Genomic DNA, 24,771 nt, shown 5'->3' with positions numbered 1-24,771 from the left:
TGACCAGGTGTTTCCTACTTAATTTTTCGTCCTGATTTCAAATTTGTGGTCTATTTTTACTTTTGGCATCTCTATATGGCAGAAAACAAGACTCTTCTTCAAATTTAGGCGTTTGTTTTATGCGGTTCAAGTTGGTTTATGCTTGTTCAATTCGGTTTTATAGCCTGTTCTTTGGCGCAATTCAATCCGGTTCATTCTTCTTGCGGATGGCACTCTCGGGTCAGACCAATCTTTCCTTAGGTCCATGGGTTTTCGGGCCAAAGAAGCCCCTTTCAACCGGCCCACTTATGCCTTGTCAAATGCCGCCATCACCGGTCACTGAATAGCCTCTTCAACCGGCCATTTTTCTCCTTACTTAGCTCAGCCGGATAGGCGAGACGGTCTACTAGTTAGATGGGCCAGACTTTAGTTCAGCCGACAAGGCGAGACGGTCCAAGGGTTTCAGGCATGATTAGCCTCTTCAACCGGCCCTGCTTATCTCAGCCGACCAGGCGAGACGGTCTACTAGTCAGACTTTAGTTCAGCCGACAAGGCGAGACGGTCCAAGGGTTTCAGACATGATTAGCCTCTTCAATCGGGCCTACTTATCTCAGCCGACTAGGCGAGACGGTCCAAGGGTTTCAGACATGATTAGCCTCTTCAACCGGCCCTACTTATCTCAGCCGACCAGGCGAGACGGTCTACTAGCTAGAATTTTTGGGTCAGACTTTAGCTCAGCCGATTAGGCGAGACAGTCCAAGGGTTACGGGCCAAACAAGCCCCTTTTAACTGAACCTACTTTTCTCAGCCGACCAGGTGTGCTACTTCATTACTAGTATATGGTTTTCAAGTCAAATTATAACCAAGTGAACCAAGCTCCAGCTTAAATGCATTGCTCAAATTCAGGCAAAATCCACGGGTCTCTAACAACTTTTATGGCGTTACTTCGGCAATTGTTTCGGCACAAGCAGCTTTTTCGGCGAATTCCTTCTTCTTTCCCTTTTCATTTATCCAAACTCAAGTTTACACATTGAGTTTGAGGGGGGATGTTAAGAATATTACTTGTTATTTACTTCTTTAGGTATTATTAGTCTACTAGGTTTACCTTTTCTTATTCTACTAGGTTTACCTTTCCTTATTCTACTAGGTTTACCTTTCCTTAATCTATTAGGTTACTTGCCTCTCTATAAATAGAGGCCTCTGTATTCATTATTATTATTAGAGTCAATACAATGTAGTCTATTGTGTGCTTTCGCTCTCTCTCTCTTCTCTCTCCTCTCTCTTTCTTCCGCTTCTAATATATTATCCAATATATTTAACATACCTTTTTTTGTTTCCATGCCCGATCGATCATGATGAACCTATCTCTCTATCTTGCACCAGGACGCTTTTATAATTTTCCCCATTTTCAATCATATTACGTGAACTTGCTAGCTAGAAATATTCCTTTTCAAATATTTCTTTTTTTTTTTTTTTTTTTTGAAAAAAAAATATACCAATTTAAAATTGGTATATATATATATATATATAGTGGTAGCACCGATTTGCAATAAGCTCGATCTCTAAGGTTTAGAAAAGTGACTTAAAAATTCCGAACCACTCCTAAGCTTGAGAGTATTTCGACTACTCTTTTAGGCAATTTGGGAGTCGTTGGACCACCACCTAGAATTTTTTTTTTTTTTTTTTAATTATTTTATATATATATATAGGGGACGTGTGTTGTATTATTATTAGTGCTAATGTGAAGGAGCAGATTCAAGAATTTTATTTGTCATTTATGCTTACCACATAATTCTAGCTATTAGCAAGGACAAAAAAGATTATCTGATGAGAGCGAGCACATCAAATTGATCAAACCAATCTTCTATTCGATGCAAATGCACCTTTAGTTCTAATCATCACATGTTATTTGATCTCGTTCATACACATTGCCAATGATTGCATGGTGTCTTCCATGTGCTCATCTTCGCACCATAGTAGAAAATAATTGGGTTTTGATAACAACTAATGCAGCATGACGTAGTGATCAGAAGTTGAATTTGCACATATTAAATAGAAAAACTCTAAGAATGATAAGACAACTGAGAGACGATTAGTCTATCACACCCGCCTTATGGTGAAAAAGTTAGAGACACGTACAACCTTGAAGAGAACATTACAAAAATAGCTTGACCGAGTTAAAAAAATCGCAAACTCGCTCGAGCGAAGTTTATGCCCCATGACTAATCACAATTTTTCTTGAGCCAGGGGGAACGTCGAATTAAAATCCTGCCGCAATTTCTCTGTAGCAAGATTTCTGCAACAGATTTTTGAACTTCTATTAACAGTATTTTGTCCCTAATTTGCCTTCATTTAATATGAAAATTAAAAAATTAATACGCCAGTTTTATTCCGGCTCGTCTGCTTTGTTTCATAATTATCAATTTAATCGATTGCATGAAACTACGTGTACTTTGGTCTACGTCATCGTCTGAGGCTATTTTACGTTTCCTTTTTGCTCTTACTTAAGTAGTAGGCTGTGTTTTGCCAAACGACTTAAAAATGAAGTGCACTAAACTATAATAAATTTGGTTGATATGGAAAAAAAGTATGAATGCATGTTTTGTATGAAAAAGTTAAAAAATAAAAATTAAAAAAATTATTTTGTAGTATTTTTTTATTTGAATAGTAATAGAAAGTAATTAATATGATGTAAAAGTAAAAATACTGAGGTTGATTTTGAAAAGAATAATAGCGACTTTTGTTTTAGTCCTTTGGCAACCACAGCCTAAGAGACCATTCTGGCAACAATGTGATTAATTTCCAGGGTTTTTTTATTTTTTTTTCTTTCTGAGGCAATGAAATTTCCAGGTTTGAAAGAGTAGCAGCCAAGCAGAAAAATAGTTCGATGCGAACCCAGAGCAGCTTTTATGAGATACAATAATAATAATACCTACTCTCTTTTTAATTATTTGCTTTAATATGCTTTGGAGGAGTCCACGTACGTTGTTCTGCTTTTCACATGTTTGCAAGCCTCATATCCTGATATGCGCATGTTAGTTTGTTATATTAATGGAGGGCAGCCTCTTCAAAGTGTTGTTTTGAGAAAAAACAGAGAAAGGGACAACTGCCTAAGTGGGATCTCCATACTCAACCGATTGGTTCCAACTTCCAACATGGTGCCTGTCGGTACTCGACTACTTTATATTGTGTTTGTTGAATTATTAGGTTCTAATTAAGTGTCATGGATTTCAAAAATATTATCCACATTCAGGGTGTTCTGAAATTTTCTAGTTTTAGGATTAGGATTTGGGGTGAGTTTGGTGTCAAAAATACAATCCATATATTCCTGTCTGCCTTTGTTTTCTGTTTTCAAGACAAATACATTAACAAATTACTTAAAACACAGCACTCATCAAAAACATAGAAACAGTTTTTTCATTATGAATAGAAGTGCACCAACTCTTAAAAATCATTTTGTCGGCATCATGGTGAAATGACACCATCTTTCTGTTTGATCGGTCTACTGTTTCTTTGTAGACAGTTCTATCTTAACCACCACGAAGTCTTTGGATGTTCTTTTAATTAAACAGTGCGTGTATAATATTTTATATGACAGATCCTGCAGATGCTAGATTGTAAGCTTGAACACAGTGCTCAGGTAAAAGAATTCCAGCTTAATTCATTTGTTCAAAGATCACTTAGCAACCCTTTTGAGAAGATATAGCAGATATGAATCAAGCTTTGTACTTTATCAGTCTCGGGTTTTTCATGGGCAGTTCGCCATCTTCTCGTTCATTAGATTTCTATGTTGCTGAGTCATTTTAAACGTGTAGGGCCAAGAGGATAAAGATGAAATATATGGAAAAGGGAAGGTGAAAATGATGATGAAGCTGAAAATGAGAGAGACGGGGGCGTTGATCAGGAAGATCCTATTGATGATGTTTCTTTGAGAACATATTCTGAAAGTTATATATGCATTTGAATTTGCCTTTGAGATCCACATTGGCTTAATTTTACCATGATGTTATCGCCTATCATTATAACGCTAGCTAGCTTGGGTTCATTCTTAAATAAGACACATGTATTCTTAGGCACTCAATTGATAATATATATATATAGGTTCTTGAACAACACACTACAAAAATTTTATTTTTTGGTAACGGCCCTTTGACACGTCGCTAACGGTTAATGACGTGTATATATATATATAGGCGGAGCCAAAAAAATCATTATTATGGGGGCCGAACTAAAAATATGGTAAACACAAGTTAAAATAGAAATGAAATAATTTATCATACAATGTGTATCACAAAAACTATATCTATTAAAGTTCATAAATGTGTCAAAATTGATATATTAGCAATGTAACATGTCGACACTAACAAAAAAAAAAATCTAAAATTACAATCTACATTCTTTTACACGAAAGGAACCATCGCGAGATTCCCGCTGAAATACAAAAGTAAAAACAAAACACAAGTAGGGGGCCATTTAACAATCAGTCCAAAATCTTCCTTATACATTAAGATTTTTTAAACAATTTGTAAGGGGTAAAGATCAACAGCACGCGGCGTGCATTGCACGCCAGTGCTGTTGATCTTAAAATATATATATATATATATATATATATATATATATATATATATTTTGCACTGGGCGTGCCACGCCCCCGCGTGCTGCCAATCAGTGCTCATTTGTAAGAGTCACAGCCCATACTAGCCTCCATGTGGCTCTGTCCTTGTCTGCATTGAAGGGGATCCTTGGTTGCCATGGTGTTCATGTAGTAGGTTAGATGGTACTCAATCTTTCTCATGGAGTCTTTAATTTGGAACATATATGGTCTCTTTTTTTTTCTCTTTCTCTATCTTTATATCTCTCTATTGTTTGTTGGCGGATTTGACACGAATCAAACATGAAGTTAGTGGACTAAAACAAAACCTTAAAAGGCTAAAATTCATATAATTTTAACATATACATGTTGGAATGGGTCAAATGAATTATATTTAGGTCAACTCAACATAACATGTTTATTAAATGGGTTATGTAAATCGTGTTGTGTCAAGATTAAAGAATTTAACCAATTTAATTAAATAGTCCAAATTTGAGTTGACCGATCTGTAAGTCAATCCGACCCAAACCAAACCCAACCCGACATATCTACGTGAATTGTTAACTCTAATTGTATGTGTTTGGAAAATTAGGTTCCCTTATGAGCGTATAGGTGTAAAATTGTTGTGTTGGATTTATGGTCAGGTGGATCCCTGGCCTACCAGCAGAAAAGCAGTAATGTTGTTGCTTAAACATTTAGAAAATCTATGTTCTAGTTGCCATTTGTTGGTCAAGAGTCATTTATGAAGCATCCTTCTTACGGTATCTGCTGGCTATAGGATATTCTGCAGGTACCGAAAGAAATTTTATTGTGCAATTGGATTTGCTATTTACAATGAGATGACATCAAAAAGAATAATTCAACCTTATTATGGCTTCTTTTATAGTGAGTCAACCACTCAATTGAACCAATGTCGATTAATTGTCCTTGGTTTGACTCGGTTTAATCTCTTGCTTTACTTTTAAGAGCCTGTTTAGTACATAAAATGATAAGCAAATTAAAACGACTTCGTGTTAGGAACTTAGGATCATCGTCTTTGACATGGCACCGTTTGGAATTATCCTCCCAACTCACGTGGGATCCACATTCAATTCCACAGCTAAAAAAAGAAACAATTAAGAAAAGAAAAAGAAAAAAGAAATAAATATAAAGCTACCACGTGGCCAGAGCTACGGTGCGTATTCAAAGAACCCTCCTCTTTCCGAACGTGAACGGCACTCATTCAATCATGTCTGAAATGTACGGCTCTGAGAACATCACCGACTCACCATCATAACGGTCCTTCGAGCGGGCCCCACCGAGCCCTCCCCTCTCGCTCCCGTGCCACTATTTATAGTTCTGTGCTTTGAACCAAAAACTCTCACAGAGGCGAATATAGGAAGAAAATTCGAAAAAAAATCGTAAAATAAGAATAAGCGAAGAAAATCAAAGATGTCGTGGCAAACGTACGTTGACGAGCACCTGATGTGCGAGATCGACGGCCACCATCTCTCCGCCGCTGCCATCATCGGTCACGATGGCAGCGTGTGGGCCCAAAGCTCCACCTTCCCTCAGGTCCTCTCTCTTAACTTCCTTTTTGGATTCCGTTAGATCTAGTTGTCTGGTTATCCGGTTTTCTTTGGTGAAATAATTTCCGATGGCATGTGTGGCTTGATCTGTGTGGTGGACTAGTCCATTTGGCTCTGTTTGATTCCGTGGAAAATCTCTTCCCGGAAATGCTTTATAACCAGTCGATTAGAGGCTTTAGAGCTGTTTTTCTTTGTCTTTTCCAAGTTTTATTTGATCCGTGTCAATTTCTGATTGTTTTTGGAGGATCTGTGGTCCAACAATTCATTTTTGATGAAATTTATTTGATTTGAGTTGCAATCTACCTTAAATCACCGCATATTAGAAAACTTCAGCAAAAGAGTTGATTTAATTACTTAATTAATATTCTAACACAATCCTTATGGGCTCAAACTGATATCCAACAGTGAAATATTTTATTGTAATGGGAGGTGAACAACAAAATGAGGTTCGAACTAGCTTAAGCTTTTAAGAATTTGTTGATTTAGTTAATTAATTATTTAATTAATATTCTAAGAATCTAAAACATTCTGTTGGATTTTGGTTTTCGATTGGGATATTTCTGTGAAATTCGTTTGAGCTCCATTCGGTTCCGGGAAAACGTCGGATTGGAGAAGAATTTATTGGATTTTTGATGGTTTTTCTGATGAATGAATAGGTTGAACGCTGCATTAAGCTTAGTTACGTGGATGAAGCTCTTTATCTGATTAAATCATATGCATTGGGACACACTTGTATTGGCGGTTGATTTGTAATGAGACCACATGGAAACTCAAGTGGTGAAATTAATACAACTTTGGGCATTACTTTGCTTTTGGATGAAAGCAATAGGTTCACTAGATTATCACAGGGCACCACCCAAAAAAAAAAAAAAAAAAGCATTTACTTATGGATCATCTTATATGAATGAGAAGTGTTACATGCACTCCCCCCAAGTGCACACTTTCTGACATAACAGTGAAAATTATCATTGAACTTTGGATGGATCACCATTGGTTCCAAAATTCAATGGTGGTTTTTATTGCCACGTCACGTCAGGGAGTGTGTTGTTGGAAGTGCATGTAGCATTTCTATATGAATATGACCATTGATGTAATGAATTTTGATTTATGATTCAAAACTTAATACTGGGTTGTACCATTTAAGCTTTCATGTCTTTAAATAACTTTACGCATGGTAGTGCTTTAGAGCAGAGGACAAGTGGCTTTTGCATTTCAAGCAAATTTTTTACTTTTGAGATATGCTTTCTTGTCCCCTATTTATATGCTTCCTTTGCGTGTTTATATGCAGTTCAAGCCTGAAGAAATTGCTGCCATCATCAAAGATTTTGATGAACCTGGCTCTCTTGCCCCAACTGGGTTACACCTTGGTGGCATAAAGTACATGGTCATCCAGGGAGAGTCCGGAGCTGTTATTCGTGGAAAGAAGGTGTTTTAAGCTCTATTAATTATCTTTTCTTGTTAATGTTTCTTTTACATTGGTCAATAATTGATGATGCTAATGTTAGTTGTCGTTTTTCAATGTTTCTCTTATATTGGTGGAATGTTGATGGTACAAATGTCACTCTCTTTGCTATAAGATCAGTTCTTAACAGCCTGCTCAAACTGTAGTGGCATCTGAGTGCATAGCATGGTTCCACATCTATGTTATGCAGACACTTGGAAATAATGCGACAATGGCCAACACAATATGACAGTTGCTATTAGGACTTAATTACTCTTAAGAGTATATGTTATGTAGGACTGTTAACTTACCTTGATGTTTGGACGAAATAATATTTGATGATGCTTCATATAAGTTCCAAATATGTTAATCTGCCAATGATGTTCTTGAAAATCCCCAGCTAATACTTTGATAACTCCCACAGAAGCTTTATATGTAGCCCTTGTCTTAGTTGATATATACTTTAATTTCCTTTGTGTATTTTAGTATGTTTTTAGGTATCTCTCTTTTATTTTTGGTTATGTCTCTTTGTTGGGTTCTTGCTTCTTTGTTGTTTGGATTTCTACCTTTGCCCAATATTAGTTGCTCATTTGATATGTACTAGATGCTGGTGAAACACTATTGATAAATCGCTTTCCTAATCTTCTATTTTGATTTGTTGAAGTGTATGTTGATTTTTCAATATGAGCCAGTGCACCTTGCCATAATTACCGGCCTTATAGTTGCTTTACCTTTTGACTTTCAAATTCTTAAATGTGGAATCCACTCCTTAAATTCTCTGAATGATGCAGTCCACAGCTTTATCTTCTCATATAAAGGTCAATATGAACTTTGGACCTGTCGAACCCATGAAAGGAAGATAATAGGGCTCATGAGTCTCACATGTGGGGCCACCTACTAGTCCTCATTTATCTTTGCTCGCAATTTGTTATGGTCCCTGTCGATAACAGTCTCTTGCACGCACAGACAATGACACTAACGCATGGAAACCTAATTGCTTTTACTTTTACTTTCATAATGCCTAGTAGCAAGTTGTTTCAAGCAATGAGCTGTCCTTGTGCATTATTGGATATAATCATGTCCTGATTGCTTTTCATTTTCCCTTTGAGGATGAAATTTGCATAGTCTAAAGGACTGGTGGGGCCCCCATTCATCTAAATGTTACTATTTCAAACCCCAATTCTTTCGCAAATTGGATTCCTAATAGTGGATGCAAATCTCAAGTTGTAGTGAAAAGTTCAGAATAAAATCTTTATGGGAATTGGGAAGACTGGACTATACTTACACTTTTTAATAGTGAAGTTTTTGGTGCTGAAGCTATTTATCATGGTTGTTTTGGAGTGTGAATTTTCATATCTAGTAGATGTATGACTGCTAAATTATGTGTGGTTGAACCAATTTGAATGTACTGGCTGCAAACTCTTGAAATAAATAAGCATACTTTGATGAGAAATTTCTACTTTTTTTCATATCTTTGCTCTGATAAAAAAAAATACATGCTTGTTCTTCTTGCATTCTTTGTTTATTGTTTTGTTGCCCATTTTGCAGGGTGCTGGTGGCATCACTGTGAAGAAAACTAGCCAAGCTTTGATTTTTGGTATATATGATGAACCTTTGACTCCTGGACAGTGTAACATGATTGTCGAGAGGTTGGGGGATTACCTGATTGATCAGGGGCTGTAGGTTGTTGCATTATGGTTTCCATATTGTGATATTTGGTTTTGGGCTTGCATCTGGCAGTGGAATTGTTGCTGAAAATAACCGTGTGAGGACAGAAACAGTAATTTTTTTTGTGTTTTAGGCCCCTTTTTATTTCTCCAATTCCCACGTTTCCTTAATTTATATGTATGTATTCTCCTCTGTTTTCCTTCTTAAAGTACTGGAATGTCATCCTTGGATCTTTCTTTTATCATATGATATGAAAAGATATGTTTTTTGGATTCTTAAATATTTGTGATGGAGGATTTCAGAAATTATTCTTGTAAAGAGTTTGTTCTTCCTCAGAAGATGGCTTGTTTAACTCAAACACATCTCAGCTGCATCCCGGTTCTTTGGGTTTTATTTTGCATCTGTGGTGAATTCAAGTGTCAATTATGCAAGCATAATGAGTAACATATGGAAGAAGATTACTCCGCTACCCACCGACGGTCCAACCAATTCAGAAATGATTCATCGACGGTATACAAAGCGTGATGTGGTGACTATATTGTGTTTTCATTTAATCCATATATAAAAGAGAAAATTGTAGTAGGTGAGTAACCTAAATAAAAAAATATTATAATTTCAACCTAATATGAAAAATATATATTCTTATAATGGAATTGAAGAGCGGACAAAGTGTCGTTTTCGCTTATGGAACCCAGTTACCCAGCCAAAGAAAGAAACTTTAATTCACCCACAACCTAAAGTAGTAGACCTTTAATACATACGACACGAATAAATATAAGCATCACTAATATTAATAATGCAAAGCAAAGAAATTAAATAATTTTTTATCCAAATGACGTGACCTCCACCACATGCTTTCTTTGCCTAAGAAATTGACAGGAATGGGTCATGCAAAGTCTGGCATACTTCTAAACAACTCTTCAAGTAAAAAAAAAATTGTTTTTTTTTTTTTGAAATGGAACATACCATACTCATTCATTGATAAAAGTCGCGAGCATAAAACTCTTACAAACAGAACAAAAAACTCTGAAGTAAATATGGTCATCAACAACAGACCAAATCATAACAAAAGCATCCGCTAACCTATGACTAATTATCAGGTTTAAAAATCAGATCTGTATCACACAGACACCATCTAACGCATAAGTAGCGCTTATTCCTCGGCCTTGAGAGCAAAACCTCCCAGCCGATACTCATCCTCCTCGACCTGAAAGTCAGGATACAGTTCACATCCACAATCCAAGAGTTTGGACCAGTAGTAACGGGTAGCAACTGAGCGCACCAAAGGAGGAGAAGAACCTTATTACAAGCAAAAAGAAAAACCATAAATGGAAAAAAAAGGGAACAACAAAAACAAATGCAGGAAAAGAAATAACAGCAAAGAAAACAAACTACAAGGGAACTCAAGAGGAAATACAAAACAGAAAAACAACAATACAGAGAAATAAAAACGAAAAACACACAAAGCGGGTCACTGCAGCCGGAAGGAGGCCGATCGCGAGCTGGCCGGAAACCGCTGCAGAAAGTGGCACAAAAAGCTTGACGGGGGAGGGACGCCTGAAAAGACCCGACAACGAGCGGTGAGCAGCGAAGCGGGCGCGGAGGAGATCGGTGGCACACACAAACAAATAGGGAGGGGAGAGTTTGAGTGAAAACCCCCAAAGGCAGTACCCACCGCAAGAGAACACAAGCACAATAGAACAGGAAAACACCAAAGACAGAAACAAGCCTAAAAACATAACCGGGAAGCAAATAAACAAAATCAAAGAACAAAAGCAAAGAAGCACAATCAGGGAAAAACGAAAACAAACCCAGGCGAATCAACTGAACCCCTGCAAAATGTGGGATGGGCACGGCAGAACCGGAAAGCAAGGAGGTGGGTAGGCGTCGAGGGAAGCCAGGGGGAGGACGGAGTATCGGGCGAAGGCAAGCCGATCCAGTGCCCAACCTTTTCCAACCCAAGCAGGGAGCGCTGCAGATGGAGATGGCGGGGAAGAGAGCGGCCAAGGGAACGGCAATACCAAAGGCAAAAATGGAGAAAAAGCAAAAGGGAAAGGAGAGATGGGGAGGGGGAAGAGAGGGGCACCAGGACTAGGGGCATCAAGTAAAATACTAGCACCCGGAGCGGAGAGGAGAGGGGAGGAGGGATGCAGGCAATGGCCATCAGGCCATCCCTCCTCCCCTGCGACTGCAGCGCTCTGGAAGGGGTCTTAGGGTTTCACGGCTCTAGAGGGGGGCCGACTAAAATGATGTGTTTTCAAAAACATTTCTCGGTATGTTAAAAAAAAAAAAAAAAAAAAAAAAGATTGTTTTATTTGTCTATTAAAGACCTATCTGGCTTATGTTTTTTTTTTTTTTTTTCTTTGAATAAATAAGGGAAAGACGGTGGTGGACAGACTATATAGCCTATGGGTACGGTAGTGAACATCTGAAATAAAGCCCAATCCATTTAATACGTGCTCGGTCCGAGAAGAAGGAGTCCACAGCCCACATCCATGACCCGTTTATCTAATGGTACTTTAGTAATTATACTCAGAATCCGCAACCCACAAAACCCTAATCGGCAGCTTCCTTTCCCTCCCCTATATATATATACTCGCTCACCATTGCTCTCCGAAGCCTGTAGCCCTCTCTCTCTCTGATTTTTTTTTCTCCTTTTTTTGGTTCTTGCTTAATTTGTTCTTTCAAGATAAATTATTAGATCATGTTAAAGCAGGGATTGTGTGTATCGGCGTAGTGCTACTATCAGTGCACTCTGTTTCCGAAAGAGTTCCCTTGCGAGATAGATCTGGGGAAGGTGGGCAGTTGTGTTTCATCTCACCGTTGAAATTCTCAACAATCATCTTCCCCACATCTCGTTTTTCCTTGCATTTATTTGATTCATTTCTGGAGCAAAATCTCTTCTTTTTTGTTTGTTTTGTTTTGAGTCTTTGTTCTGATAAATCACACATTTCTTATACAATTAGCTTTCAAATAGTCTTTTTTTTTTTTTTTATAGAAATTCATATTAAAAAAGGGGTGTTTGATGGCTTAGTGTATCGTAATCAATATCACCTATGGATGATCATTATGAATTTATGATGAATGAAAGCAAAAGTAGATGGTGAAAATTAATGAAGAGCAAAGTCACAGGCATTTTGACCCATGGTGAAAATTTGTATGCATCGGTTTCTAATCTTCTTGTGACAGAATTCTGTCAGGAGTTTCTGCCATGGTCACCCAACTAAAATTCGACAAAACTGTTTTAACTCAAAATCCATTGGTTTTACCTTCAAAACCCCATTTCAAGTTATTCTCTACCATATTCTGGAAATACTTATTTCTTCTATGGGTGGTTAGGGTTTCTTCTTCCCCTATTCTTGGTTCCCTTCTCTCTTTTTCCTAAGCCAGTTTTCATATAGACTTCAAAGTCTCAATGATGCATTTATGCAATATATATAAATATACTTTATATGTGATTTTTCCTTTTTGGGTATTACAATAACACCTTGACTAGGTTATCGGCCTTTGTTGGCATCATTAAACCGGATTTGTAATATATAAATATACTTTATATGTGATTTTTCTTTTTGGGGTATTACAATAACAACTTGACTAGGTCATCGGCCTTTGTTGGCATCATTAAACCGGATTTGTAATCGTGGAGTGACCTTATGGTTGTGCAACATCAATCCTTTAAGCTCTTATTGATATGGTTCAACAAGATTGTTGTCGTTCAATAACCTTTCAGGCATGCAACAACGATCCTTAAAGCTCTTGTTGATATGGCTCATGAGGATTGTGGTCGTCAAGCGGCCTTATGATCGTGCAGTAACAAACCCTAAAGAATAAATTTTTATCCGTAAAAGATAATCTGATGGAGTTTGTCTTCTTTGGTCTGCTAGGATAAGCTTGAGGCACCTCTTGTATTAGGCCCTCTTTTGATCTTGCTTTGTATGCGAGAAGGGATTCCCTGGGCTAAAAAATGTAGCCCTCAACAAACCCTTCCTTTGCATTTGGTCCCCAACACCTCAAACATTCTCGTTGTGGTCGTTTTGGACGTGGGTTCCCTTCCTCCACTATGTAAACGACATGTGTGGTGCAAATACCATCGCATGGGCCTTCTTCAGCCCATTCAACTGGAGGTAGGCCACGTCAAGTCAAATCCTTCAAAATCCACTTCCAAAAAAAATAAAATTAAATACTTTCAAATCCCCGGTAAATGGTCAAACTCTTTGATTTTAATAATATTATTCTTTGTCCAGTAACTCAATCTGTTGGAACAATGCTTAATGAAGCGAAAGTCACTAGTTTAAATTTTTCTCTACCCTCTTGTGCGGACATGTAAATAATAATAATAATAATAATATCCTCAAAGGCAATGCACTTATTGTAATAAAAGATATTTAGATTTGAGCTCAATTTGTAAAATAAAATAAAAGCATTCTCTTCCAGTTATGCAGAATAACATGTTAGCAATTTTGGCAAGCTCCTTTGTTAAAAAAAAAAAAACAATCAGCGGAATTGTCCCTATATTCGGCTCTATAAATTAACCAGGCTTTTTGCAAAATGCTACGGGGTTCATTGCCAAAAATAAACAATAATAATAATAATAATTATTATTATTATTATTATTATTTTATTCCTTCCCTCTCTCTGCCTCTCTCCTCTGCAACACACCAATAATATATATACACACAGACATATAGTAAAATACTTAAAAACAAAAAATAAGATTTTAGTGAGACGGAATTTATTTGGTTATTTTTTTAAAATGAGAGTTTAGTGTTTTGACTTTTAGTAAAGGATTAGGTATAGAAATTTAAAAAATAAAATTAAGTAAAAGAAAAGCCTAACAAAGAAGAGTAATGGCAGAAGTTATTCTGGTGTTATTCTAAAAATTGAATGACTTTTAAATTCAAAGAAAAACAATGAACAAATCAAGGGGTAGTCAAACTACTACTGTGGCCCGGCCTATGTTGGCAGAACCACTCCTTGGCCATTTAGGAGTAGTTTAGCCACCAAAAAAGCCAACCCTATATATGGTTTAAGGCTAAGGGGTGGTTCAGCCACCCCTTGGTTTTTTTGTTCTTTTTTAAATTTTAAATTTTTCGTTTTTTTAGAATTTTATTTTTATTTATATGGGACATTGACAATTTTTTTTTTTTTTTGGAAGGGACACATTGCCCCATTGAAAGTTTTGAAAGTATATTATCAAAGGAAGACAAAAGAAGTATTGTTGATTAATATTATTTTATATTTGTCAATCTCTTTTAAATTTTTTCATTCATCTATCTCTCTCCCTCTCTTGTAAAGACTTCTTTCAACCGGTGAATACCTTTTTTTTTTCAAAACCCCTTTCAATCAATCAAGACCATTTTGTTGAGCAATTGATATCTTGAAAAGCTTTTTAACAAGACAATAAAAATAACATATTAATATACCACTCAATCCAAAAATTCAAACATATAAATTTGAACTCAATTATATTATATTCATTGTCTTCTCAATGTAGAACTTAATCATTCTACACCCATACATATATACTCAATAACCTCTCTCTTGCGTGGACAACAAAAATAGAGGAGGCTAAACTGTAGAGCTAAGGTTCGAATCAGGACATTGGTTTTGATTTTACTATTTATCCTCAAAGTTTAGGTTTATAAGAAATAGTAAATTTAATCATTTAATTAAAACTTTAATAATAAGATTTGCATGTGAGGAAGGTTAAGGACTCAACTTCCCTTTTCTCCTAAATCTCATTACTCCTCTCATAGGAGGAACCTTGAGGAAGACCTTTGTGCCGACTTCAAATTCTAGCTCTCGTCGTGTAACTCTTTTATCGACTTTGAGCTGCTGCTAATCTTTGCTGTATTACCGTTATCTTCTCACACGTATATTGGATAATTTTTGGCCCATGTAGTTTCCGTTCTCCTACCTCGTCCCAATATAGCGGCGACCTACACTTTCTCCCGTACAAGGCTTCATAAGGTGCCATATCGACGCTAGCGTGATAACTATTGTTGTAGGCGAATTCTATTAGCAGAAGATATTGGATCCAACTCCCCTTGAAATAAAAAACACACAATTGCAGCATGTCTTCCAAAGTTTGAATTGTTCCTTCCGTTTGCCCGTCGGTTTGACGATGAAATGATGTGCTGAAAGTTATCGTTGTGCCCATTGCCACTTGTAAACTCCGCCAAAATCTTGAGGTAAATCTTGGATCTCGATCCGACACAACGGATACGGGAACTCCATGTAGTCGTACGATCTCCTTGACGTAAAGTTCTGCGAGCCGATCCATATTGTAAGTCATCTTGATAGGTAGAAAATGTGCAGTCTTAGTTAGCCGATCAACAATGACCTAAACCGCATCTTGACCACTTTGAGCCCTGGGAAAACCAGACACATAGTCCATCGAAATACGTTCCCATTTCCATTCAGAAATAATGAAAGGTTGTAAAGGCCATGCAGGTCTTTGATGTTCTGCCTTAACTTGTTGACACGTCAGGCACCGCTCCACGTATTGCGCGACATCCTTCTTCATTCCATTCCACCAATAGCTTTTGTGTAAGTCTCAATACATCTTCGTGCTTCCCGGATGGACTATATATAATGATTGATGGGCTTTTGACAAGATGACCTTCTTCAGTTCTGCATTATTGGGAACGCACACTCAGTCATGAAATTTTAACACTCCATCCTTGGAGATCTGGAAATCTGGTGGTAGCCCCTTCTCCACTCCTTCACGAATTATAGTTGACTTGCTGTCTAAAAGCTGTGCTTTCTTGATTTGTTCCAATAAGGTTGACTCTATGGTTAGGCTGCCCATGCAAGATTGAATCATCTCTATCCCTACTTTGTCCAGGTCAAGAAGTGACTTCTTATGCTTCATGAACATGGCCAATAATGTTCCTGTGGTTCTTCTGCTGAGAGCGTCAACGACTACATTCGCCTTTCTACGGTGGTAGTTGATCCTACAATCATAGTCAGTTAGTAGTTCCAACTAGCGCCTTTGTCGTATGTTGAGCTCCTTTTGGGTGAAGAAATACTTCAGGCTCTTGTAATCTGTGAAGATTTTGCAATGCTCTTCGTACAGGTAATGGCGCCATATCTTTAAAGCGAAGACTACTAGGTCTAGCTCAAGATCATGAGTTGGGTAATTGCGTTTGTTGGCCTTCAATTGTCTTGAGGCGTAAGCGATAACCTTCCCTTGTTGCATCAACACGCAACCCAAGCCTTTAAGAGAGACATCGCTATAAATCACAAATCCACCAGTCCCTGATGGAAGAGTGAGAACTGGTGCGGTGACTAGCCGTCGCTTCAGCTCTTAGAAACTTCACTCGCAATCCTCCGTCCACTAGAATTTTTCATTCTTCCTTGGTTAATCTGGTTAGCTGTGTTGCTAGCTTAGAAAATCCTTCTACAAACTTCCTATAGTAGCCAGCAAGTCCTAAGAAACTTCGTACTTCATGGGCATTTGACGGCTGTACCCAATTGACTATCACCTTCACTTTACTTGGATCCATTGCTAATCATCCTTGGTGACAACGTGTCCCAAGAAAGCCACATTGTCTAACCAAAATTCACACTTTTTGAACTTCGCATAAAGTTGTTGCTTCCTTAAGATGTCCAATACCATTTGCAAGTGCTCTTCGTGTTCCCCCCGAGTCTTTGAATAAATTAAGATGTCATCGATAAATACTACCACACATCGGTCAACAAGTTCTCAAAATACTCGATTCATCATGTCCATAAATGCAGTTGGAGCGTTAGTTAAATCGAAAGACATTTATAAGAACTCATATTGTCTGTACCTTGTCCAAAACGCTGACTTTTGCACGTCCTCCTCCCGAATTTTGAGTTGATGATAACCGGAACGAAGGTCAGTCTTAGAGAATACTTGCGACCCTTGGAGTTGATCGAAGAGGTCATCAATCCTCTGGAGCGGGTATTTATTGTTGATTGTAGCCCTATTCAATTCTCTTTAGACAATACATAATCTCATAGATCCATCATTCTTTTTCACAAATAGAACAGGTGCTCCCCACGGTGATACACTCGGACGAATAAAACCTTTGTCGAGTAGTTCCTGTACTTGATCCTTAAGCTCTGCGAATTCTCGTGGTGCCATCCAATAAGGAGCATATAGGTGCGGTGCCTGGTAGTAGGTCTATAGTGAATTCGATTTCCCTATTGGGAGGCATTCCCGGCAATTCATTCAAGAAAACGTCTGTGAATTCCCGTACAACAGGTATCTCTTCGATTTTTGCTTCTGCTTTCTCCTCTGTCATGCATGCCAAAAATCCTAAACAGCCCTTCTTGATTAATCGAGTTGCATGCAATGCGGATATCAACTTAGGCGTGTTGATAGTTCGATCTTCATAAAATTTGAACTCTTCTTTTCCCAACAGTCTAAATATTACCTCCTTGTGAAAACAATCCACGCATGCATGGTACATAGATAGCCAATCCATCCCTAAGATAACATCAAACTCGTTCATCTCAAATATTACAAGATTTGCTAGCATGACATGATCATTAATCGACACAGGACAACATCTAACTACCAAGGTACAAATGACTGTCTTTCCTATTGGGGTAGCAACTGATAGGCTTACATCTAATGATTCTAGATTTAGGTTACATGTTTTAGCAAAGGAGTGTGAAACAAATGAGTGTATTGCTCCAGGATGATAGGGAGGGTACTTGCCACCACTTCATTGGATGCTGATGTATCACCCAGCGTTAGACCATAAACCCGACCAGTTGCATGGTTCTTCTGTTCCTCAAGGTGTTTCTAACCACTTGGGTTGTTCGCAGGAGCTTTGCAATCTCTTAGGAAATGCCCAAATTTTAACATACTGTCTGCTGCCCAAACAAACAGTTCACGGCATGAAGCTTCCCACATTTCTGACATGGTGCATGTTGACCACCATTTCCTTGTTGACGGGATTGTTGTAGTGTAAAATTTCTCTGTGGGGTTTGGTGAATTCTCTTCTTACTAGGTTGCTCTCTTAAGTGGTTCCATTGTGGGACATTTCTCTTCCTCTGGTGGAAATATCCTGAATTTGCATTCTGGTTGGAATACCCCAAATTTGCATTATGGGTCTGCTCGATTATCACAGCTTTGTTGACGAGGTCTAATAAGTTTTCAATCTGGAGTCCTACCACAAGGTTCATAACGCGTGGTTGCAAACTTCTTTCATACTTCCTTGCTTCTAGCTCTCTTGTTGACACGAGATAAGGGGCAAATCGTGATATTTTGATGAATTTGGCAGCATATTGCTCTACCGTCATTGACCCTTGAACTAGGTCCGTAATTTATTAGGCCCTAGTTTGTCAAACTGCCGAAGGAAAGAATCATTCATAAAATTTCTTCTTGAATTCTTCCAGGGAATGGGACCCTCTTCCTTTAGTCCTAGTCGGCTTCGTACTTGTGCCTCCTTGGTTTCCCACTACCGATTTGCTTGATCACTTAGGAGGTAAGTAGCATACCTAACCATCTTATTATCAACGCAGTCCATCACCTTTTAGCAGCCTTTCTGTTTGCAAAAACCAGTTTTCCCCAACTTCTACACCCGCATTTCCTTCAAAGGTAGGGGGTTGCTGCCGACGAAACCTTTCGAACGAGCATCCTTGTTGTCCTTCGCCAGTGGATCCTTTCCTGCGTTGGGCATTGTCTAGCAGGTTCACGAGCTGAGTTGTCAACGCTGTTATAGGGTTTAACTCATGGTTGACGATAGCGTTTTCTCCACTCCCGGAGTCGTTGAACTTGCTGTTGCTATCTTGGTTATTGTGAGTCGGGGACGTCATTTATTCACAATCGATAATATAACAACCATTAAACAACTTAGACAAGAATCTTGTATTATCTAGTAGTGACTACAACGACTGACTCTACTTGGCCGAAATGTGGCTTCCCATTACCCCAATATTGTTATTATTATTATTATTATTATTATTATTATTTATTTTTTTTTTTTTTAAAAGTCTGCAAAACCTTATAACCTTTGCTCTGATACCAAAATTGTAACATTCCCAGCCCAATAGGGCTAGGTCTGCCATTTTTTTTTTCATAATGCAAAGATCTAAAACATTCTTCAAGAGATTTTATTTCAAGGGAAATTAGAAAACATTATACTTTAGTTGCAAAATATCATATTATTACAATAACTGATATGAAAAGACTATGAAAATTAATAATTATTCCCGCCTTCATTCTGGCCTCCTATTTCAGCGTCCTTTCTACCTGAAAGCAGGAAATAAAACTGAATGAGCTCAAAGGGGCCCAGCAAGTAAAGTCCACAACCATAAATAGTTTTACTCATTGTTCTTAGTTTTGAAAAAATGTTTTCACAAATAAATATACAATCAGTCATAATAATATATGTATGTATGGTTGCATCTCACGTAGCATATACATACTATTACATTTAGTCATAAATCATCGTCATAAATCATCGTTATAAATCATCATCATAACGCATCATTGTAAATCATCATAGTATATCATCAATGAATTTATATTATCATTTTCTCATATTAAGGCCCATGTACACTGTTACCTCTGTGACCATGGCACTGAACTGTGGCCTTAGCCATGCCTGACCGTCAATTAACTCTTTCTTGGTGTACTCAACGGTCATGTTGATGGAATATCGCCTTCTTGCATAGCCTCCTTCAGTGGTTTCGCCTCCATCCGAGTATCGGTACCAAACTCATTTCTTTCTTTATCTCTTGGGGCCAAAAATACTCTCCTCCATACTTGTGCCCTCATTTCATAAATATTTATCTTATCTCTTGTGCTTTTCTTTGTACTTCTTTTGATGCATCTTAGGGTAGCATGTAAGAGGGTTTATCATCATTCTTCTTACATATAATTATCATCATTTCTCAACTTTCTTTTCTCAAAATGAAAACTTTTCCAAATATAAAGTTGTTGTACTTAGAAAGCGTTTAAAGAAATAGAAGCTTTCTAAATACTTCTTTTAGAAATCTTTCATGCATGCAACATATCTCCATGAACAGTAAATACAATAATTATTTACAGTTCGATACAAGAATGTATAAATAGCATGACATGAAGAAATTTTAGAAGGGGTAGTGAATTTACTTACCTCTAAACTGAAGTTAAAAGTGGTCTGAAGAATCTAGTTGCTTCAATCTGACTAACACAACTCGTATGTTTTTTTGAAACTAATTTCTCAAGTCCGTTCTCTCTCATGTTCTTTCTTTCTTGCAGTGCTTTGTCTCGCCATTTCTCTCCCTGCTCTGAGTAAACACTCTCAGAAAGACTGAGTAGAAAGCGGAAGAAGAAGGAATATGTGGAAGAGAAGGGAGAGGAGTGGTGAAATTTGTGAAGGAACGGAGCTCTATTTATAGAAAAAACCAAATACTATTCTACCTTCCATTTACAATTCTACCCTCATTTTACTATTCCACCTACCAACACTATTATACCTACCATTAACTATTCTACATTCCATTTACAATTCTACCCTCATTTTACTATACCAATACTATTATGCCTACCACTAACTATTCTACCTTCCCTTAGTTTTCTTCATACCATTTACTATCCTATTATTTCACCAATTACCATTCTCTAATTACCACTCTCTGTAACACCATAAATTTTTCAAGAATTAAAATCATTGGCTAAAAAGAATATTAAAATAACATCATCATCAAAATAATCTATTTAAATAACTTTGAAAATTCTAGGACGCTACACCCTCACTTCATTCCCAGAGCACTTTTGTCATTCTTAAGGTAACCCCTTACCGTTTTATGCTTCCATTACTGTTTTATTGCTACGAGCTTTCAAAAGAATACCATGTTAGGTTTTTGCTCCTTTCTTTACAAACCAATAAACGTTTATAAAAAGAATTTCGAAAACTCATTTGATTTCTTGTATTGTTTCATGTCGAATTTTCTTACGTTGCATGTGTCTATTTATTAGCCTAGGAGGAGATGTAGAAGCCTATAAATTGACCCTCTCGCAGAACATTGACTAAGTCCTCCAACAAAATGCTCGACTCCAATGACGGCTCTAGAACCACAATGAGTTGATGTACATTCATCGTCGTGTGGAGGAAGTGGAGAGAGAGGATCGGCACAGTATAAAGGCGATATGGGATCCCTTTGCCGAATGCCCCTAGATGCCGTAAGTATCCCATTTACCAAAGTAGTCCACAAAGACTCCCTCAACCACCTCTTGTGTTTCTGCAAGCCTCCCACTTTCATCCCATATGCTGCTGACTTTATTCATAGAATGCCGCTAATTTGCACATGCGTGAAAAAACTTTGTGTTTTTATTCCCATTTTTAAGCCAATCAATTTTCACCCATTGTTTCCATCGCAAATCATCTTTCTCTAATAGCTTGTGAATGTCTTCTTGGAGCTGGGCAACAAAAAGCATATTCGGGTTCTTGTCCTCCCCGTGCATCTCAGTGAGCTACTTTAATTTTTCCTCCAAGACCCGTTTCGGATGTCCCACCACATCTCTTTGCCACCTTTGTAAACCCTTTTTGCACCTCACAATTAGTCTAGTAAGATTCTGCCATGGGTCTCTTTGTACACCCCAATCCTCCCAGGCTTGCGTTATAATTTCATGACATTTCGTTTTTATTTCCTAATGAGTTTCATACATGAAATGTCTTGTGCGCTGCTTCCCGTAATCCTCTCCCTGTAGGTTTATGACTATAGGTGAATGATCCAAACTGAGCACAGCCTCAATAGCTACATCCACCTCCCAAAATAAATCACACCACCTCCACCAATGTGGGCGTGATCTCTGGTAACCGACATATTTTTTTGGTGCTAAAGAGCTACAGCGCTTTGCCTGTCTTTCCCACAGAAGGCGCCAAACTGTTAACACAGTTTTCGGCCACCCTGGAGAACTTGGACTGTTTTTAAGGTGATGGGGAACGCCGGGGTCCTATTTGCAATTGGAGAAATATCTTTTAGCGTAGAATTGTAGAAAAAATGAGGAAGATGATCAGAACCAGAGCTCAGCTTTTCAAAGAATCCCCCTCTTTTATTTAGGATGCACATTTTACATATATACTTGCATACATCTGACCACCGCACATTTTACATACGTGTACACAGTATAGCATCCTACAAGGGATGGTCGAAATCTTTTGTTTGGTGGTGCAGGGACGTGCGCCTATCAGGTCAGACATCCTTCTCGTACGAATGTCCTTGTACTAGCGTGGGGATGGTCTGGCCATGCTGTGGGTCCCTCGAGACACGTTTGCTACGCGAGGGGGGCTCAGCGCGACCTGCTTCGCGAGAGCCCTCACCTCGCTTTTGATGGGCTATTTTTGTCTCCAACAGTTACCCCCCAAATTCTTGCGTTTGACAGTTTCGGGTATCGAGAGGGAAAGCGCGTGAATTTCAAATTTTCAATTTTGAAACCTGTCACTGCTAGCGTGTTTTAGACGGCACTTCTTCTCAAGGACACCAACCGCCTCTTGGCCATTATGTACGATCCTAACGGCCACGCCTTTTCCCATTTCTGTCAGCTTGTGGCTGTGCTCCACGTGGCTGGTTCATCATGCACCCCTTAGGGTTTTGCGTGCTTTCAGCCTTGCCTATATAAGAATCAACATTGAATGCATATTTTTCACTTTGGCCATCCTGGAGAACCATCGGATATCGTCTTCTTCACGCTACCACTTGTGCGACTTCCTACCTTTCTATTTCAATAGAGCGGTGTACCTAGTTGCTATTGTCTCCAAAGTTCCTAATTACCGTCTGTTCCTTGGTTCTTCTAACCCTTTGTCCCCTTTCTTAGACTTACTTCTTCCTTTTCTCCAACCAGCAGTCCCCCGCTTGCGTCTGAGTGTCACCCACTGTTTGATTCAATCTGGCACTACTCGCCTTCCCACACAGCTGGCGCCAGAAATCGCCTTTCTCATGGGTAAGAGGAAGTTGGTGTTGCCTGCAATTTTGGGCAAAAACAAGGGGAAGAATGTTGCCCTGGAGGAAATTTCTGACGCATACCTTGAATGGCGATCCACGCTCACCGTGAAGGACGTGTGGTGTTTGCGAGATACCTATGCCATCCCTGATGACGTGATCATCCAGATTCCTGGCAGCAACGAGGGGGCGACCCCTTCTTCATATAACTGGGAAGTCGCCGTTTATGAGGCGATGTTCAGAGCGAGGTTGGTCCTCCCACTTCCACCCATGATCAGTGAGCTTCTCGCGGAGCTAAATCTAGTCCCAAGCCAAATCAAGCCCAACGGATGGGTGCTACTAGTGGCCTTCAATATACTGTGGCCCATGATTTTTGGGCCTGGTCGGCAACCGTCTTCGAGAGAGTTCCTGAGCTTCTATAGACCGTCAAGATTTGGACACAGTTGGGGTTTATTGTTTTACACAAGAAGTAGCATCCCGGTGACCACTTCGAGCAGGGCTTCTTTTTCATGTCGAGCACTCACTAGGAGTTGTCTACGAAGGAGAGGTATTGCAACACTCCGCCCTCTGTCCTGATTAGGTGGGGAGTCCCTCGCTCTAGTCGTCTTAATGCTCCCAAGACTCTTTGTGCCACAGAGAAGGCCAATATAGAGAAGGTCCGGAACTGGGCGGTGGCCCATCCAGATGAGGTTCACGCGAGAAACTTATCACCAAGGAGAACTTGGAGCTTTACTTGGGTTATCCCCAGGGCAAATGGACCTTCACCCTCCGCTTGCTGTAGGAGTTGATCAGTCTTTGGATAAAACCACAAGGCCCACAACCTTAGCTGTCTAGGGTACCTAAGTCTTCCATGACCACCAAATACATTTGATTTTTGTTTTCAACATAAAACTCAAAAATGTAGTGGACCACCCTCTTTCCTGGTTCTCTAGTTGCATACTGCAAGTTAAGGTAACTTCTATGATATTGCATATGTTGAAGTGACAAGGTAAGTTTCTTAGCTATGAAGTTTTCACAAAGAAATGTATGTATTTGGATTTCGATCCTGTGTAATAGGAATGTCTTATTGTGTTGCAATGAGACAGTTGATGTGAGAATTTGCCCGTACTTTACATTTTTGGACAAATACACAAGTAGCCTAAATCCCATCTAATTATACTGTTTGAGCATCTATTGAACAAGTGAGACTAAAATAGAGTCTCACATGAAGCTACTTGAGTACCTAGACCCCACCTATTTAGATTGTTCAAGCATTTTATAGAATGAATTTGGTTTTTGTATTTTCTGCCTTTTTTTTTTTTTTTTTTTACCATATGGCAGTATTTCTTATTTATAATAATAAAGAGATTGTTTTGTTTACAAGATCAATAACTGATAGAAACCTAATTCTATACAAATTGTTTTTGAGAGGTAGCTCACTTCAATTCTTGGTCTAGCAAGAGTTTCTGTTTGATCAAAGGTCCTTTGTCATTATCTTTATCACAATCTATTGTATGTGATTTATCTGTTCCAAGACGCCCCCTCAAACACGACGTGGGCATGCTAACGTTGAGGTTGGATTTTAGCTCCAAGAACTTCTGTGAAACTAAAGGTTTGGTAAGGATGTCTACTATTTG

At 38.4% G+C, this 24,771-nt stretch overlaps 1 protein-coding gene and 1 non-coding gene across 2 annotated transcripts; both read left to right on the top strand.

The window, feature by feature from the left end:
• Positions 1-5,948: 5,948 nt before the first annotated feature.
• Positions 5,949-9,646, top strand: LOC132187599 (profilin-5). Its single transcript, NM_001427885.1, is given in 3 exon segments — positions 5,949-6,124; positions 7,427-7,564; positions 9,128-9,646. Coding segments are annotated over 3 exon segments (396 nt in total). The 5' UTR covers positions 5,949-6,001; the 3' UTR covers positions 9,263-9,646.
• A 2,310-nt stretch (positions 9,647-11,956) lies between these two features.
• LOC132188910 (small nucleolar RNA snoR135) lies at positions 11,957-12,103 on the top strand. Its single transcript, XR_009440969.2, has one exon. It is a non-coding gene; the product is annotated as a small nucleolar RNA snoR135 (small nucleolar RNA).
• Positions 12,104-24,771: the final 12,668 nt, after the last annotated feature.

This window comes from Corylus avellana, chromosome 6, assembly GCF_965113065.1.
Source record: "Corylus avellana chromosome 6, dhCorAvel1.hap1.2, whole genome shotgun sequence".
Taxonomy (NCBI): domain Eukaryota; kingdom Viridiplantae; phylum Streptophyta; class Magnoliopsida; order Fagales; family Betulaceae; genus Corylus; species Corylus avellana.
Note: the sequence above shows the minus strand (reverse complement) of the source record. Positions and strands in the feature narration are given on the sequence as shown.